At 43.6% G+C, this 20,000-nt stretch overlaps 1 protein-coding gene across 1 annotated transcript in view; it reads right to left on the reverse strand.

Moving 5' to 3' along the window:
* Positions 1–8,262: 8,262 nt before the first annotated feature.
* Positions 8,263–20,000, reverse strand: part of LOC121543367 (crystal protein) — a 46,612-nt gene continuing 34,874 nt past the window's right edge. Inside the window, exons 6-8 of the mRNA XM_041853180.2 lie at positions 17,592–17,732; positions 16,781–16,953; positions 8,263–10,186 (exon numbers count right to left, since the gene is read on the reverse strand). Coding sequence (XP_041709114.2) covers positions 9,734–10,186; positions 16,781–16,953; positions 17,592–17,732 — 767 coding nt within the window. The 3' untranslated portion in view covers positions 8,263–9,733. The remainder of the gene's footprint in view (positions 10,187–16,780; positions 16,954–17,591; positions 17,733–20,000) is intronic.

A 20,000-nucleotide genomic window follows, 5' to 3' on the forward strand; every position in this document is an offset into this window, starting at 1 on the left:
TAATGCTAGAAATAGTTAGCATTGGTAGTAGGTGAGGGAAATAGTTCTCATTAGTAGTGTTACCTGAGGGAAATAGTTGGCAGACAAGCTGTGGGCTTTTTATGGTAGCTTCAAAGCCTCAAAGGCAGACTATAAAGAATGGAAGGTGGCTGCAGTTCGGTCCAAAGTACAACGTGTCTCTCTGTGTGGTCGGCATGAAGGCAAGGCACTCATTCAGGATACATTGGCTGAGTCAGAGCTAATTTACTCACTGTATCCACACATTTTGTAATCAACAACCTTGGTTACATCAATGTGACTGGTAATTACTTAATTGAACATGAACCGGCCGTTTAGGGTATGTCTAATTTGCGTTTGGGAAAATGTAATGTGTTATGGTCCACTACGCCTCGCGGTAAGTGGCCCTGATGGGTTAAGGTTATTTGTGTATGGCTCGGTTACCAGTCTAAATAGGTGTTTTGTGTGCATGTAGACAGGAGAATTTAAAAAGAGGTTGCTCTCAGGCAGAGTGAAGGCAAATGGACACATTAAAACAGTAATGTTGCTGTTGATAGCAACAGTGTTGCTAGTATTGTAGCTTGTCCTAGGGGCAAGGGTGTTCCCAACTAGCCTTGTATGAACCATCCTGATCTCCCGAGCGAAACAGAATGTAAGCTAGGCTTGGTCCCAACACCCTCAGGACAAATTCAAAGTCACCTATGGATGTTATTGGTCTCTTAATCTCAATTCTCAGCCACTAGTTGAGCAAATACATTTAAGATTGAGTCTGACCCCAGGCGCAAAACTGTCCTATTTACATTTTAGTCAATTCGACAGATTTTTCACCTAGTCTGCTTGGGGATTTGAACCAGCAACCTTTTGGTTACTGGCCCAACGCTCTAAACCGATAGGCTACCCTTTTTAACTAGTGTTTATGGTGTGTGTTTCACTGATACTCTCCTTTTGGGAGAATAACATGACTGTAGAGATGGAGCGCAGGAGGCTAATAATATTTGTTGACAGATTGTGCAATCGCTCCTGTGTCATTTTCATATCATCTGGAGGGAGATGCCTTAGTGGCTCGGAGAGGGTGACCGTATTAGAATTCCACGCGGCTCCGAGAGCGTCGCCACATAATTATTCCACATGAAGGGAGAACAGCGTCGTAAAGGCACTTTATTTCAAGGCCCATAAAAGCGCCAGCCTGTGGGGCTGAGTCGGATGAGCTACACAGTTAACTCAAGGAGCAGAGTAAAGCGCCCCTGTGCCCTCTCTCTGTGCCCTCTCTCTGTCAATGGCACGCCTTGCCTGACCATTGTTTCCCCCTCCAGGTCCATTAGTATTCCCGACACAGCTGAACCTGCCCCCTACGTCCTGGCCTCCGCCCAGCGTGCCGGGCCGCTTGCCGTTAGCCTCTCTGCACTCTGGCTTAATTAGCCGCTAATGGCGGTTGATGGAACATCACTAATCAACGGTGAGGCTAAAGGGCTGACAGAGATGTCCTTGTCCCGCCCCTACTCCTCCCACACACACACACACACACTTCCTCCAATCTACCAGCATTGTGACACGAGGGAAACTCCATTAGCATTAGCGCCTGTATCCCACGAGCTGGTGAAGACGACCTTTGGGCTGAGAGATTGTGTAGTGCATGCTAGCATCACAAAAGCAACACATATAAATTATGGGGCATAATAAATAATGTATCTACCCCTCTCCCCCCTCTCCTCCAGGACAAGCATGTGAGCATGCAGAGCTGCACTTTTATTTTCATGCTATGAAATCAATATGCCTATACACAGTTATGTTTCGCTATTTAGATTACATTGCTACATCAGTGTAGCATTAGCATGGCGGCCATTTTGTGGGTAGAGACCAGGGAGCTGTCAGCGCAGAGTCTAACAAACCCCAGCTTTGTTTCCAATGGCCACTGAGAAATCTGGCAGGCAAAACTTAATTGTCATTGGATATACAGTTGAAGTCGGAAGTTAGGTTGGAGTCATTAAAACTTGTTTTTCAACCATTCCACAAATGTCTTGTTAACAAACTATAGTTTTGGCAAGTCGGTTAGGACATCTACTTTGTGCATGACACTTGTGGATGTATTTCAAGGCCTACCTTCAAACTCAGTGCCTCTTTGCTTGACATCATGGGAAAATCAAAAGAAATCAGCCAAGACCTCAGAATTTTTTTTTTTGACCTCCACAAGCCTGGTTCATCCTTGGGAGCAATTTCCAAACGCCTGAAGGTACCACGTTCATCTGTACAAACAATAGTACGCAAGTATAAACACCATGGGAACAGCCGTCATACCGCTCAGGAAGGAGACGTGTTCTGTCTTCTAGAGATGAACGTACTTTGGTGCGAAAAGTGCAAATCAATCCCAGAACAACAGCAAAGGACCTTGTGAAGATGCTGGAGGAAACAGGTACAAACGTATCTATATCCACAGTAAAACAAGTCCTATATCGACATAACCTGGAAGGCCGCTCAGCAAGAAGCCACTGCTCCATAACCGCCATAAAAAAGCCAGACTACGGTTTGCAACTGCACATGGGGACAAAGATCATACTTTTTGGAGGAATGTCCTCTGGTCTGATGAAACAAAAACTGTTTGGCCATAATGACCATCGTTATGTTAGGAGGGAAAAGGGGGGCGCTTGCAAGCCGAAGAACACCAAAATGGCTTAAGGACAACAAAGTCAAGGTATTGGAGTGGCCATCACAAAGCCCTGACCTCAATCCTATAGAAAATGTGTGGGCAGAACTGAAAAAGCATGTGCGAGCAAGGAGGCCTACAAACCTGACTCAGTTACACCAGCTCTGTCAGGAGGAATGGGCCAAAATTCACCCAACTTATTGTGGGAAGCTTGTGGAAGGCTACCCGGAACGTTTGACCCAAGTTAAACAATTTAAAGGCAATGCTACCAAATACTAATTGAGTGTATGTAAACTTCTGACCCACTGGGAATGTGATGAAATAAATAAAAGCTTAAATAAATAATTCTCTCTACATTTATTCTGACATTTCACATTCTTAAAATAAAGTGGTGATCCTAACTAACCTAAGACAGGGAATTTTTACTAGGATTAAATGTCAGGAATTGTGAAAAACTGAGTTTAAATGTATTTTGCTAAGGTGTATGTAAACTTCCGACTTCAACTGTATGTGTGTAATTCTGTATGTTTGTGCACAGCAAAACAAAAGGTAGCTTCCCTCCACCAGTATGGAAGGATCAGTGGCTTTACTGACCTCACCAAAACCCAGGTTGGGCAACAGACGTTTCTGTGTGTTTGTTTGCCGGTTGTCTTACACAACCAAACTGAACCAACTGTGGTTTACAATGCCACAATAGCCCTGACATTATGTTATGTCACTGGAGTGAGCTGACTGTTCACAAAGCAATGTTAAACAATTTGAATCTACTGTAACATTCTATTTCTCTCCTAAATCTGCTGGTTAGACAGAATCATTACTTTTTTGTGTTGGGCAAATTGCAAATTGCACAATCGCTTTTGAAGTTGAGCTCTGGAGACTAATGCAATTCTAGCACAAATTTCTCTAGGCTTCTCTATTACATGCGACTCCGCAGAACCCGGTCCTAGGGCCTTCCGAAAACAACAATTTACATGCACATTGTTTCCGTATTGCAGAGTAATAAAAGCTGATCAAGTGAATTTCTCAATTTTAATTGCCACTTGAATGGGCATTTATGCCTGCAGGACCTCTGAGCCAGTGTCCCTATGGAGAGGGTGACATTGAGGGAGGCTGGAATAAGGACTACATTACCCACTAGAGTAAGAATGTTCCTAATGCTGAAAGTTGAAGCTAAATCCAAACGACTAGTGTAAAAGCTGAAAGGGTCTGGATGACCTCTACTGAATGCTATGTACTGATTCAGGGATTTGTGAAGGACCACAGGGATATCCGTCTCGAAGGACCATGAAAAGAGTCTTTCCCTACACGGGCCGACATGCAATTTATGCCAGTGTGACTAATGTCATCATCTGCAATCCCACACTGCCCTAGGTCAACCTCTTCACATCTATTGTTTCAAGAGACACTGAAAAATAGCAAGACCTTTGGGGAAGTGCATCACACTAGAACCTAGTCTGTGTATTGACATGGTTTGTCTATGGTTGACTTCACAAGATGTTGTAATAGGATACCAATACATGATGATTACATATACTGTGCATATGATAAATGTTACAATGGTGAAATACACTGAGTGTACAAAACATTAGGAACACCTGCTCTTTCCATGACATAGACTGACCAGGTGAATCCAGGTGAAAGCTATGATCCCTAATTGATGTCACTTGTTAAATCCACTTCAATCAGTGTAGATGAAGGGGAGGACTCAATATTAGGAAGATGTTCCTAATGTTTGGTATTGTCAGTGTATATTGCTCAGTAGGCCTACGGTTTGTGTAGTCATTATACATACAGACTCCATGGTCTTGTTGCAGTACCCAGAACTTCAACTCGTAATAACATACATCTCCAACACACATTTCTTATCTGCGTTCACAACGAACCATTGGCAGCCATTTTGTGTCCAAAAGTCTTCAGAAATGAAATGTATCAAAGACTGTTATTTGAGTACTGTTCTGCTATGTTGATTTTCTATGTTTAGATCTAGAATGTGTAGATCTATGTTGGCCGGTGTGGTTCCCAATCAGAGGCAGCTGTAGCTCGTTGTCTCTGATTGGGGACCATACTTAGGCAGCCTATTGGCACTAGTGGGTTGTGGGATCTTGTTCCAGTTATGGTATGTTTGTGTGTTACCTTGGACTTCACGTTTCGTTTGTTGTTTTGTCGCGTGTTCATTCGTTTAAATAAACATGTATGCTTATCACGCTGCGCCTTGGTCCGTCCAGTCTATAAACCATCGTGACACAGGATCTGGGGTGAAGTTTCCCCTAGGTACAGATCTAGGACCAGCTTCCCCTCCCTAAATCCACTTCAATCAGTGTAGATGAAGGGGAGGACTCAATATTAGGAAGATGTTCCTAATGTTTGGTATTGTCAGTGTATATTGCTCAGTAGGCCTACGGTTTGTGTAGTCATTATACATACAGACTCCATGGTCTTGTTGCAGTACCCATAACTTCAACTCGTAATAACATACATCTCCAACACACATTTCTTATCTGCGTTCACAACGACCCATTGGCAGCCATTTTGTGTCCAAAAGTCTTCAGAAATGAAATGTATCAAAGACTGTTATTTGAGTACCAAAGAGAGGAATAATATCTGCTCGATTTCAGACAAGACAGGACTTTGTACTCCCTGGTGCATGCCCCCAGCACACAAGACAAAACAATGTTCTCTTATTGAGATGTAAGACAACGGCTGGACTTTTCCAGAACACGAAAACAGCAACTCAAAGGCTTGCGTCCCAAATGGCACTCTATTCTCTATATAGTGCACTACTTTTGGCCAGGGCCCATAGGACTTTGATCAAAAGTAGTACACTATATAGGGAATAGAGTGCCATTTTGGAAAACAAGTACACTTTTACACAGAGCTCTAGAGACAACTGCTAGGGGCTTTTCTGACTCATTTTGAATTTGCAACGACAAGAGGACTAATTTCATCTCCACTCACAGTTGCCCTTGAGACTTCAACACGTTGAGGCAATTTCAGAGGATGAATACTGGTTATGTTACCTCTTATTCCATCAGTTGCCTCTGATGCCAAAGGAGTCAATCAGTCAAAATGTTATCTTCAAAGAATGTTGATCCTCTGTATCCCCCCCCCAATTATCACACAGCTGCCTGATGTAATCAGAAATACTTTAAAATCACAGTATGTGTTTGTGGGATTTCACATAGTTTCCCATTTTTAATTGCAAAGGTTTTTCAGGGCCAGAATTAAAACAACTAAATTAGTCTCTCTTCCATGTGAGAGAAGAGGCTGCATTCAAAGTCAACAACAACACTTCATACTGCTGCATCCTGGCTTGCTGCATGGCCGACGTGCAGAGCGGAGCTGTCATCTGATTTTTAATTGCCGCCATCGTGGCCATAATCAGATATTTTTGGAATGTGTCCATGCAAAGCCTCTGCTCGCACAGAGTGCCACAGATCATTTAGATCCCAGTGACAATCAGCCATTGACTCAGGCCATTCCCTCATTATAAGTGGATGAGGTGGATAGTCTCTGAGTTTTCTCGTCCCCACTGATGATCATACGATTTGGAAAGAGAGAGAGAGAGAGAGAAAAAACCCCACTCAGGAACTAGCCATTAGTGTGGGTCTATGATTAGCTGCCATTGATTAGATATCCAGCCATCTCTGACCACTCAATCGATGGCATAGTAATGCAGTTCATGTTGGTATTAGACAACTTTGTAAGGGAAGGTGAACATCCAGTAGAGCTCAGTGTTAATGAGGTTGATATGGATCTCTCTCTTTTGGTGTCAGCACATGTCACAATCAATGTGGGACTGTACCGGCAGTGTGTGTCTGTCTGTCTGTCTGTGCTTATGTGTGTGTGCTTACATGCATGTATGTGTGTGTGTGTGTGTGTTTGTGTTTGTGTGCCTGCATCCAAGTGCTTGCGAGCGCATGGCGTAGGCTGACACAGTGGAGGGAAAAGGTCAGAGACTGCGGTGAGTTTGGCATCTAGAAGAGAGGCCACCATAAGAGAGGGGAAAATAGGGATGTATCACAGTGGCTTCCATTGACATTGAGAGCCATGTACTCCAGGACTGCTTCCCAAATGGCACCCTATTCCCTACATAGTGCACTACTTTTGACCAGGGTCCACGCACCATGAAGGGAATAGGGTGCCATTTGGGACGTCCAGATATGCACTGTAAATACACTGAATCAATGTAGTGGCTATGGTAATTTCTAACCCAAAACCTGAATGCTAGCAACGCGGCGGGGAAACTCCAAAAAATAGGGAAAGTTCTGATATATTAAAATCCAGAGTCAGAACATCATGCCTGAATTAATGAATTACATTTTCCTTAGGCTTATTTCCGTATGATATTACAATTCAATGATATAATACCATTACATTTGTCCTCAGAGCTTTATACCTACCCTCCGGGTGGTGAATACAGTTCAAGATGACATAAATTACAGGTTAATTAATATTTTGATGCTAGCTATCTTATAGTAGATTATGGATAGGATAACATGAGCCATCCTTTGTAGCCTATTCAGGATGTCACGCCCTGACTCAGGGGACTCGTATTTGTTGAGTCAGGGTGTGTATTTTCTGTGTTGTGTTCTGCTATGTTGATTTTCTATGTTTAGATCTAGAATGTGTAGATCTATGTTGGCCGGGGTGGTTCCCAATCAGAGGCAGCTGTAGCTCGTTGTCTCTGATTGGGGACCATACTTAGGCAGCCTATTGGCACTAGTGGGTTGTGGGATCTTGTTCCAGTTATGGTATGTTTGTGTGTTACCTTGGACTTCACGTTTCGTTTGTTGTTTTGTCGCGTGTTCATTCGTTTAAATAAACATGTATGCTTATCACGCTGCGCCTTGGTCCGTCCAGTCTATAAACCATCGTGACACAGGATCTGGGGTGAAGTTTCCCCTAGGTACAGATCTAGGATCAGCTTCCCCTCCCCCAATCCTAACCTTAACCATTAGTGGGGGAAATGCAAAACTGACCCAAGATCAGCGTCTAGGGGCAACTTCACCCTACACCTCTATTGAGAATGCATTGTAATCTGTAGCCCTGCCGTTTAACAAGGAAGTAGACATGTTCAAGAGGGAATTACCCACGACCTCAGTTGCCTTAGGGGCGTTTTGAGATTCTAGATACCCTTTTCTATTGATCTGGGCTTACTGCTGTGAAATGGATACTTTTCCTCAGTAAATAAGTAGCCTGTTATGCCTGCGTGAGCATGTGGGTTTGTAGGAGGGGGGAGGGAGAGAAAGATAGAGAGAGAGGGGATGGAGAGGGAGAGGTGGATGGCTGGAGAGAGAGATGGATGGCTGGAGAGAAAGTGAGCAGAATAGAGAGAATGAAAAAAGAGCGAGGCAAAGAGGGAGAGTTACAGATAGAGAGAAGGGGGGATGGAAAGAGAGCTAGAGAGAAGGGGGGATGGAAAGAGAGCTAGAGAGAAAGACAGGGAAAGAGAGCTAGAGAGAAGGTGGATGGAAAGAGAGCTAGAGAGAAGGACAGGGAAAGAGAGCTAGAGAGAAGGACAGGGAAAGAGAGCTAGAGAGAAGGACAGGGAAAGAGAGCTAGAGAGACCTTCTAGATGTCATTCATCAGTATGTATGTATTCAGGTCACGAAGATGACATTGAGTATTTCTCACTGTGATTTATTTGTCATAGAAAACACATTATCCAAAATGATTCACATGTACAGCGACAGTGGGGTATTCATGTAGGGGTTCTCAAGTACGTAGCCAACAAATCACAACAAATGATAAGCAGCTGGGAAGGAGAAAGGGTTAGAAAAAGGAAGAAGGAAAATAAAAACATGCAATCGTTCCGAAGTCGATACACAGATATGCTTGGTACATCGGGGGAGAGAAGGATGACTGTAGCGTTCATCCCCGCCTCCCCCTGCCTTCTCTTACCCTCATTGGATACTACATCTGTAACACTTTATTAGAACTGTACGTTATAACACTGTCATAATATAGTCATAAACTGTTAACACTGTCATAATATAGTCATAAACTGTTAACACTGTCATAATATAGTCATAAACTGTTAACACTGTCATAATATAGTCATAAACTGTTAACACTGTCATAATATAGTCATAAACTGTTAACACTGTCATAATATAGTCATAAACTGTTAACACTGTCATAATATAGTCATACTGTTAACACTGTCATAATATAGTCATAAACTGTTAACACTGTCATAATATAGTCATACTGTTAACACTGTCATAATATAGTCATACTGTTAACACTGTCATAATATAGTCATAAACTGTTAACACTGTCATAATATAGTCATAAACTGTTAACACTGTCATAATATAGTCATAAACTGTTAACACTGTCATAATATAGTCATACTGTTATAACACTGTCATAAGTCATAAAATGTTATAACACTGCCATAAGTCAAGCTGTATTTTATAAGTCAATATAGTTAAACTATGTTATAACAGTCAAGTCATAAACTATGTTATAAGTCATAATATAGTCAAACTGTTAGAACAGTCCTAAGTCATAAACTATGTTATAAGTCATAATATAGTCAAACTATGTTATAACAGTCATAATAGTCAAACTGTTATTACACTGTCATAATAGTCATAAACTGTATGTTATAACATCATCATAATACAGTCAAAAACATGACATAACAAATGTGTCTGACCCTGGCTCTAGCCCTAACCCCTCTATGTACATGTCCTGTATGTGTATGTCTACCGGGGAGAATGGGATATGCAAAAGAAAACGTCCATTACTCATGTTCTAAATGGACAATAGAGTAATCTTCTATAAGAGGTCATGTCACTGAATGTCAGCTGATGTCAAACAGTTATAACAAACACAATCAGCTTCGGTCCCACTTTAAACAAAGTACAATTTACAAAGGCTTTATATAGCATACATAAAGGCTTCATAAGGACTACATAAGTGCTTCACAAATCATGTCTAAGCATAAGTCATACTCTATAAATGGTGTATACAGGGTGTCATAACCATTCCCACTGTAGGGTGAATTGCCAAATGTGACTTAACACACTATGTATGCATACATAACCAATACCAACACCTTGCCCGCCCCATGCCCACCCCTATGCCCTAATAGATGCCCAGCTTGTCCCAGAAGTCACAGATATGGTCCCTGGTGCCCACCTGGGAGTGGGAGCGTACAGTGAAGTTCATGACCAGCCAGGAGCTGCTGTCCGAGTAGCGGGGCCAGGCTGGCAGGCGCTGCTGTCTACAGAAGCCAGTCTGCTGCACCCGTGAGGCCGGGTCCCCGGTGTGGGCGAACGCCCCCCAGTAACACAGCATCCGATTGGACAGCAGCCGCTCGGGCGGGGCCAGCGTGAAGTTGGCCACGGAGGCCGTGTCAAAGAGGAAAGGCAGCTCGGCGCCGTGACACGCGTGCTCATAGCAGAAGGAGAGACCCGACCACACACTGTGGTCCGACGCCACATGGTCGAAGACGTACATCCACACAGCGCTGCCCGCTTTGGTGCCCGCCCGGGCCGCCTTGCGGGAGGGGCACAGGAAGACATAGTCTGTCACAATCTGGGGGTAAACAGAGAGGTCATTGAGGTCAATACAATCTGGGGGGTAAACAGAGAGGTCATTGAGGTCAATACAATCTGGGGGGTAAACAGAGAGCTCATTGAGTTCAATACCATCTGGGGGTAAACAGAGAGATCATTGAGGTCAATACCATCTGGGGGTAAACAGAGAGGTCAGTGAGGTCCATACCATCTGGGGGTAAACAGAGAGGTCATTGAGTTCAATACAATCTGGGGGTAAACAGAGAGGTCATTGAGGTCAATACAATCTGGGGGGTAAACAGAGAGCTCATTGAGTTCAATACCATCTGGGGGTAAACAGAGAGATCATTGAGGTCAATACAATCTGGGGGTAAACAGAGAGGTCATTGAGGTCAATACAATCTGGTGGGTAAACAGAGAGGTCATTGAGTTCAATACAATCTGTGGGTAAACAGAGAGATCATTGAGTTCAATACCATCTGGGGGTAAACAGAGAGATCATTGAGGTCAATACAATCTGGTGGGTAAACAGAGAGGTCATTGAGTTCAATACAATCTGTGGGTAAACAGAGAGATCATTGAGTTCAATACCATCTGGGGGTAAACAGAGAGGTCATTGAGTTCAATACCATCTGGGGGTAAACAGAGAGATCATTGAGGTCAATACCATCTGGGGGTAAACAGAGAGGTCAGTGAGGTCCATACAATCTGGGGGTAAACAGAGAGGTCATTGAGGTCAATACAATCTGGTGGGTAAACAGAGAGGTCATTGAGTTCAATACAAGGTTAGAAAAAGTACAGTGAAGGCAGATGGAACTGTCATGTTGCACAGAGATAATATCAGGGCTATGTGATAAAGAACAAGGTGCTACCTAGAAGCAAACCAAACCAAACCAAACCAAACCAAAGGGTTTTTCGGCATGTCCCTTGTTGCAGGCAAACTTTTTTTTTGCCGGGTAGAACCCTCCATAAAAGCTTCCAGGTAAAACCTTCGGCAAAGAAACCTCAAAGAAGCCTTTTATCTAAAAGTGTACATGCAACTCCAGGGTGGTTTAATAATAACCTACATCCTAGATCTTCTTCTTATGACCAACTTAGGTTCATCCAAACTATATTTATTTTGTGAACTGCTACCCAGTGTAAGGGTCAACATTCTCAACAAACAGAGAGATAAGAGTCCCTATTGGCTAGTGTGTGTGCTGCAGAACTGGCGTTCAAAGCCTTTTTTCTCGCTTGTTACCTGGAAACTATAGTCAGGAATACACTCAGGGCAGCCACCTACGCGGCACATAATCATCTAGAACATCTGTAGCCCTCAGGCTCCTCAAAATGAGATATATACAGAATCATCTAGAACACCTGTAGCCCTCAGTCTCCTCAAAGGAGCTATATACAGAATCATCTAGAACACCTGTAGCCCTTAGTCTCCTCAAAGGAGTGATACTGTATATACAGCAGCATGCCCAGCAGGAGGCATACACAACATGGGGCATACAAACAGACAGATCAAATCAAATTTTATTTGTCACATGCGCTGAATACAACAGGTGTAGACCTTACAGTGAAATGCTTACTAACAAGCCCTTAACCAACAATGCAGTTTTAAGAAAAATAAGAGTTAAGTAAAAAATAAAGTAAAAATAACAGTAGCGAGGCTAAATACACACAGATACAGTGTGTGTGTGTGTGCACCCACCCACTCTTACCCTGAGGGAATAGTAGGTGCAAACTTTGCTAAGGTGCAAACACTTTATATCCTGAACTAAGGGCTCGATTCAATCTGTATCGCTGAAGCGTTACAGACTGCGCAATCTAAATGTAAAGGTAATTTCCCATTGAGCCGACATGTGCATCGTTTACCGTGAATGCAGCCTCCGCTAACGTGGGACATTGGCTTTAAATTTCAATCACGCTGTAACGCCGCACTTTAGCACTACGGATTGAATCCAGCACTAAGTCACTTTGTTCTGATGTCAGCATCTCCCTTTCACTTCTCCCTCTCCCTCTCCCCAGCTCACTTTCTCTCCCCCTCCTTCTCCCCAGCTCACTTTCTCTCCCCCTCTCCCTAGCTCACTTTCTCTCCCCCTCCTTCTCCCCAGCTTACTTTCTCTCCCCCTCCCTCTCCCTAGCTCACTTTCTCTACATTTACATTTTACATTTTAGTCATTTAGCAGACGCTCTTATCCAGAGCGACTTACAGTTAGTGAGTGCATACATTTCTCTACCCCTCTCTCTCTCCCTAATTTCTCTACCCCTCTCTCTCTCCCCCTCATTTCTCTACCCCTCTCTCTCTCCCCCTCATTTCTCTTTACCTCCCCTTCTCCCTCCCCCTCCCAGGCAGAGCCATGTGGCCTCAGTGCAATTGCTGACATTTGTCATGACCCTCCCCTCCCCTGGAACCTGTCCTTTAGGAAGGGGGGTGGGGTCCTTCCTCCTATTCTGCTTCTCACACACACACACACACACACACACACACACACACACACACACACACACACACACACCACAGTCTGACAGTGAACTGTATATGAATACTAAACAGGTATGGGAGTGTCACCTTCTGCCCCCAGCCTCTCTCAGCACACTCATCTCTCACTTTAGATTCAAAACATTCAGAGAAAGTGCCTGAGGCTATTTACCATTCTAGCTATCTGTTTCACATTTTCCCCTCACTACAGTGAATGCATGTTTCTACTGATGCAGTTTATGTATTCATCGTCTGTTGTTGTCTCTAGTGTGGGTGGAGTCAGTTTATCCTGTAATCCACACTGAACATCATCTAGCCTGAGCTGGTAGTGAAATGGAGACATATTCTGCATCCCAGGATATCTGAGGTCAGCTCTCTGGCTGTGATTGGGTGAAGTTGCATCTAGACACTGATCTTCGGTCAGTTTTGCATTTCCCCCAATAATGGTTAAGGTTAGGATTGGGGAGGGGAAGCTGATCCTAGATCTGCAGCTTGGAGAAACTGTGATTGGGTGGTCTTCCTCTGTGTCTCTCTTTTATTTCCTAAAGGTTTGATCTGCTGCCACTGTGTGGTTTACATCCCAAAGAGACAATGGCACTCTGCTACAGACAGCACTACTAATGATTATTTGAGGATGGCTATGGGAGGAGCCTAAACAGAAAGTAGTCTTTTAGCCCCTCTGCTGGTAACCATGGGGAGTTGCACTTTGAAGAACCAAACTATCAGATGTAAACTTTACTTGAGTCGTTTTTTTACACCAGTAATTTTACTTCTACTTGAGTAGGATATTTCAGTACTCTTTCCACCCCTGATTAAAATCAGAATATTTACCTCTAAAATAATTCAGGCAGTTAGAAACATAGTTCTCTGGGTTGTTGTAATAGTTTGGTTAATCAAACAATTATTCTGAACCTAATACAAATTTGGTAGCCTATAATTATACTGATTGAGTCCGTCCTCATTTTTATGATGACTTGGACAGAGCACTCCACAGAGGATTGAGTAAGAGATTTTCAGCTTGGGGAGTAGGGTGAAGGTACCCCCTAGACGCTTTTCTTGGGTCAGTTTTGCATTTTTGTAGGTTAGGATTGGGAGAGGGGAAGCTGATCCTAGATCTGTACCTAGTGAAACCTTCTCCCCAGAGCTCAGCAAGGCTCATCTAGATGCGGTGAGACGAAGCGAGGAGATGGGCAGATGTGTCCTCATCACGCTCCGAGGCCTCGCTCTACAGTCCACTGGCTGCTCAGGTGAGTCAATGCAGATGTGACTGTCTGGTCCTACAACCCATGATCTGGAGCCTGGTTAGCGGTGGTTAGCTGTATCTACAGATGTTGTGGTGGGTGCTTTCCAGGTCATCTTTATTGAAGTGGACTTGACTGTCTAGCCTGTGGTGAGTGGTATCTACAGATACTGTGGGCACGTTCCAGGTCGCCTGTATTACAAAAGGTGCAGACGTGACCATCTTGCCCTACAACCACTGATCTGGAGCCTGTGGTGAGTGGTATCTACAGATACTGTGGGCACGTTCCAGGTCGCCTGTATTACAAAAGGTGCAGACGTGACCGTCTGGCCCTACAACCACTGATCTGGAGCCTGTGGTGAGTGGTATCTACATATACTGTGTGCCTGGATGAGTGGGATCTTGTTGCAGGAACCACAATATGATATAGCTCCCGAGTGGCGCAGTGGTCTAAGGCACTGTATCTCAGTGCTTGAGGCGTCACTACAGACCCCCTGGTTCGATTCCAGGCTGTATCACAACCGGCCGTGATTGGGAGTCCCATAGGGCGGTGCACAATTGGCCCGGCGTCGTCCGGGTTTGGCCGGTGTAGGCCGTCATTGTAAATAAGAATGTGTTCTTAACTGACTTGCCTAGTTAAATAAAGGTAAAATAAATAAAAATAAAATAGCGATCTAATGAGACGCAAAAAAAGACTACCTGGAAAGCCACCACTGTGCGTGTCAGAGTTGAGATCTTACACATACAGTGGGGGAAAAAAGTATTTAGTCAGCCACCAATTGTGCAAGTTCTCCCACTTAAAAAGATGAGAGAGGCCTGTAATTTTCATCATAGGTACACGTCAACTATGACAGACAAATTGAGAATTTTTTTCTCCAGAAAATCACATTGTAGGATTTGTAATGAATTTATTTGCAAATTATGGTGGAAAATAAGTATTTGGTCAATAACAAAAGTTTCTCAATACTTTGTTATATACCCTTTGTTGGCAATGACACAGGTCAAACGTTTTCTGTAAGTCTTCACAAGGTTTTCACACACTGTTGCTGGTATTTTGCTGGTATTCCTCCATGCAGATCTCCTCTAGAGCAGTGATGTTTTGGGGCTGTCGCTGGGCAACACGGACTTTCAACTCCCTCCAAAGATTTTCTATGGGGTTGAGATCTGGAGACTGGCTAGGCCACTCCAGGACCTTGAAATGCTTCTTACGAAGCCACTCCTTCGTTGCCCGGGCGGTGTGTTTGGGATCATTGTCATGCTGAAAGACCCAGCCACGTTTCATCTTCAATGCCCTTGCTGATGGAAGGAGGTTTTCACTCAAAATCTCACGATACATGGCCCCATTCATTCTTTCCTTTACACGGATCAGTCGTCCTGGTCCCTTTGCAGAAAAACAGCCCCAAAGCATGATGTTTCCACCCCCATGCTTCACAGTAGGTATGGTGTTCTTTGGATGCAACTCAGCATTCTTTGTCCTCCAAACACGACGAGTTGAGTTTTTACCAAAAAGTTATATTTTGGTTTCATCTGACCATATGACATTCTCCCAATCCTCTTCTGGATCATCCAAATGCACTCTAGCAAACTTCAGACGGGCCTGGACATGTACTGACTTAAGCAGGGGGACAAGTCTGGCACTGCAGGATTTGAGTCCCTGGTGGCGTAGTGTGTTACTGATGGTAGGCTTTGTTACTTTGGTCCCAGCTCTCTGCAGGTCATTCACTAGGTCCCCCCGTGTGGTTCTGGGATTTTTGCTCACCGTTCTTGTGATCATTTTGACCCCACGGGGTGAGATCTTGCGTGGAGCCCCAGATCGAGGGAGATTATCAGTGGTCTTGTATGTCTTCCATTTCCTAATAATTGCTCCCACAGTTGATTTCTTCAAACCAAGCTGCTTACCTATTGCAGATTCAGTCTTCCCAGCCTGGTGCAGGTCTACAATTTTGTTTCTGGTGTCCTTTGACAGCTCTTTGGTCTTGGCCATAGTGGAGTTTGGAGTGTGACTGTTTGAGGTTGTGGACAGGTGTCTTTTATACTGATAACAAGTTCAAACAGGTGCCATTAATACAGGTAACGAGTGGAGGACAGAGGAGCCTCTTAAAGAAGAAGTTACAGGTCTGTGAGAGCCAGAAATCTTGCTTGTTTGTAGGTGACCAAATACTTATTTTCCACCATAATTTGCAAATAAATTCATTAAAAATCCTACAATGTGATTTTCTGGATTTTTTTTCTCATTTTGTCTGTCATAGTCGACGTGTACCTATGATGAAAATTACAGGCCTCTCTCATCTTTTTAAGTGGGAGAACTTGCACAATTGGTGGCTGACTAAATACTTTTTTCCCCCACTGTAGTTAATTGTCTAATGTGTGTTTTGTTACACTTGAATAAGTTGTGATATGGTGGTGAGATATTGTTCATCGTCAGTGACCACACATAATCTTGTAATGTGTACAGATTGCCATGTCATTCATTCTGCACATTAGAAAACAGTGGAAATTTTTTCGTTTTCAACCATTGCCTGGTCTTCAACCTGACAATGAACATTGCCAAAACTTTTGTTGACTTTAATGTAAAACATTACTTTTTGGGAGGATTGATCAGTGTCCTTTCTACATTTTGATTTGTCTTTTTTTTACTAACATGTTTGCATGGACATCACTGTGAGTTTCTCCCTGGCTATGTCCCAATGATCTCAATGATCTCATGGGTCCAGACTTCTTCCTGAAGTCTGGACCCATTCACTACTCCCTACACATTTAAAAGCATTGGATTGGTGTAGGCATAGGATAGAGAGTTTCCATACCAGTAATTTCTTGCCAAATCCATGAAGGGAAGTGAATAAGTGCACACTGTGGGAGAAAGGAGAGATTATTGGGACGCACCCCCTGTGAAAGTCAGATTTTACCTGAGCCAGCATGTCCCGTCGGTCAATGTCCTTGTACAGGGGCAGGTACTTGCGTAGGATCCTGAGGCTGTGCTGTTTGAAGATGGCTGTGGTGTAGACGGTGCACTCCACCGCAGACACAGGCTTAGTGAAGACCCCGTACACAAAGATCACCCCCTCCTCTGACGTGGTCCCTGCAAGGTTATTGTACGTCAACAACATGTCCTCAAAATGTTGGGCCAAACATTCTGGTATAATCTTGGTTGTGTTCATTAGGCACCAAACAGAAGAAATTGGGATGAAACAGGGAATAATTTAAATGTTCTATTGAATGTTTTAAAACATTTTCCATTGCGTGCCCTAATGAACACAACCCTGGTATGAATATAACCATGGATCCTGTAGAAGGGAAGGACGCAGAACACATCAGGGACGAAGAATCTCTCCTACAGGTGTGTTATGTCGAGTGGCCAGCTGAGAGGGAACCAATTGCACTTCACGTCTAACATTCAACTACTCAATCCAATTAAGTCACAGCATTAGCCAGCTTAGCCAAAGCCTAGGCATTGGCTTGGGGAGCCAATGCAACTCTTCAGGTCTCTGGCAAAGGTTACTCGTCATTACAGAAGCACCGAACCACCTCTGTAAACTTAAGTGTGTAACAGACGTCTTCACTAGTACAGTAGTACAGAGTACCTACTTTTAATGTAAGGTGTTCTTGAGTATCCTGAAAGACATCTGCCAAGTTAAATGTATTATTAAGTGTTGATATGGGGGCCAGCCATTAAAAGCTGTTCTGGTTAGATGTGAGTGTATTTCAAGTGGTCCATACCAAGGAGGACTGGTTTCTCCTTCTGCCAGTGGCCCTTCTGGAAGGCAGTCACAGCCTGCTCCTTAATCAGCTCTCCGTCTATGTAGGGCCCCCAGGACTCAAAGATCTCCAGGAACCTGAAGGGATTCACCACTTTGGAACCTGAGACAGAGAAGAGAGAGAAGAGAGATGAGGGGGGAAAAAAGAGAGAGAGAGAGAGTCAGAGAGAACAATTAGCTACTTACCTAAATACATCCTGCAAATATACATACAATTACTCCATTCAAAATGCTAAACATCTAGCACTGTAATGAAACACACTTAAGCAACTCTGAGATATTGATTTTGTCATGAATAGGTAGAGGGTCAAGTTAGGTCAACAGTAGATAGGTAGAGGGTCAACTTAGATAGGTCAACAGTAGATAGGTAGAGGGTCAACTTAGATAGGTAGAGGGTCAACTTAGATAGGCAGAGGGTCAACTTAGATAGGTAGAGGGTCAACTTAGATAGGTAGAGGGTCAACTTAGATAGGTCAACAGTAGATAGGTAGAGGGTCAACTTAGATAGGTAGAGGGTCAACTTAGATAGGTCAACAGTAGATAGGTAGAGGGTCAACTTAGATAGGTAGAGGGTCAACTTAGATAGGTAGAGGGTCAACTTAGATAGGTCAACGGTAGATAGGTAGAGGGTCAACTTAGATAGGTAGAGGATCAACTTAGATAGGTCAACGGTGGATCGATAGAGGGTCAACTTAGATAGGTCAACGGTAGATAGGTAGAGGGTCAACTTAGATAGGTAGAGGGTCAACTTAGATAGGTCAACGGTAGATCGATAGAGGGTCAACATAGATAGGTCAACGGTAGATAGGTAGAGGGTCAACTTAGATAGGTAGAGGGTCAACTTAGATAGGTCAACGGTAGATCGATAGAGGGTCAACATAGATAGGTCAACGGTAGATAGGTAGAGGGTCAACTTAGATAGGTAGAGGGTCAACCTAGATAGGTCAACGGTAGATCGATAGAGGGTCAACTTAGATAGGTCAACGGTAGATAGGTAGAGGGTCAACTTAGATAGGTCAACAGTAGATAGGTAGAGGGTCAACTTAGATAGGTCAATGGTAGATAGGTAGAGGTTCAACTTAGTTCAACGGTAGATAGGTAGAGGGTCAACTTAGATAGGTCAACGGTAGATAGGTAGAGGATCAACTTAGATAGGTCAACAGTGGATAGGTAGAGGGTCAACTTAGATAGGTCAATGGTGGATAGGTAGAGAGTCAACTTAGATAGGTAGAGGGTCAACTTAGATAGGTAGAGGGTGGATAGGTAGACGGTCAACTTAGATAGGTAGAGGGTCAACTTAGATAGGTCAACGGTGGATAGGTAGAGGGTCAACTTAGATAGGTCAACGGTAGATAGGTAGAGGGTCAACTTAGATAGGTAGAGGGTCAACTTAGATAGGTAGAGGGTCAACTTAGATAGGTCAATGGTAGATAGGTAAAGGTTTAACTTAGATAGGTAGAGGGTCAACTAAGATAGGTCAACGGTAGATCGATAGAGGGTCAACTTAGATAGGTCAACGGTGGATAGGTAGAGGGTCAACTTAGATAGGTCAACGGTAGATAGGTAGAGGGTCAACTTAGATAGGTAGAAGGTCAACTTAGATAGGTCAACAGTGGACAGGTAGAGGGTCAACTTAGATAGGTCAATGGTAGATAGGTAGAGGGTCAACTTAGATAGGTCAACGGTAGATAGGTAGATGGTCAACGGTAGATAGGTACAGGGTCAACTTAGATAGGTCAACGGTGGATAAGTAGAGGGTCAACTTAAATAGGTAGAGGGTCAACTTAGATAGGTCAACGGTAGATAGGTAGAGGGTCAACTTAGATAGGTCAACGGTAGATCGATAGAGGGTCAACTTAGATAAGTCAACGGTGGATAGGTAGAGGGTCAACTTAGATAGGTCAACAGTAGATAGGTAGAGGGTCAACTTAGATAGGTCAATGTTGGATAGGTAGAGAGTCAACTAAGATAGGTCAACAGTAGATAGGTAGAGGGTCAACTTAGATAGGTCAACGGTAGATAGGTAGAGGGTCAACTTATATAGGTAGAGAGTCAACTTAGATAGGTCAACGGTAGATAGGTAGAGGGTCAACTTAGATAGGTAGAGGGTCAATTTAGATAGGTCAACGGTAGATAGGTAGAGGTTCAACTTAGATAGGTCAACAGTAGATAGGTAGAGGGTCAACTTAGATAGGTCAACGGTAGATAGGTAGACGGTCAACTTAGATAGGTCAACGGTAGATAGGTAGAGAGTCAACTTAGATAGGTAGAGGGTCAACTTAGATAGGTCAATGGTAGATACGTAGCGGGTCAAATTAGATCGGTAGAGGGTCAACTTAGATAGGTCAACAGTAGATAGGTAGAGGGTCAA

The sequence above is a fragment of the Coregonus clupeaformis genome, chromosome 28 (assembly GCF_020615455.1).
Source record: "Coregonus clupeaformis isolate EN_2021a chromosome 28, ASM2061545v1, whole genome shotgun sequence".
Classification (NCBI taxonomy): Eukaryota; Metazoa; Chordata; class Actinopteri; order Salmoniformes; family Salmonidae; genus Coregonus; species Coregonus clupeaformis.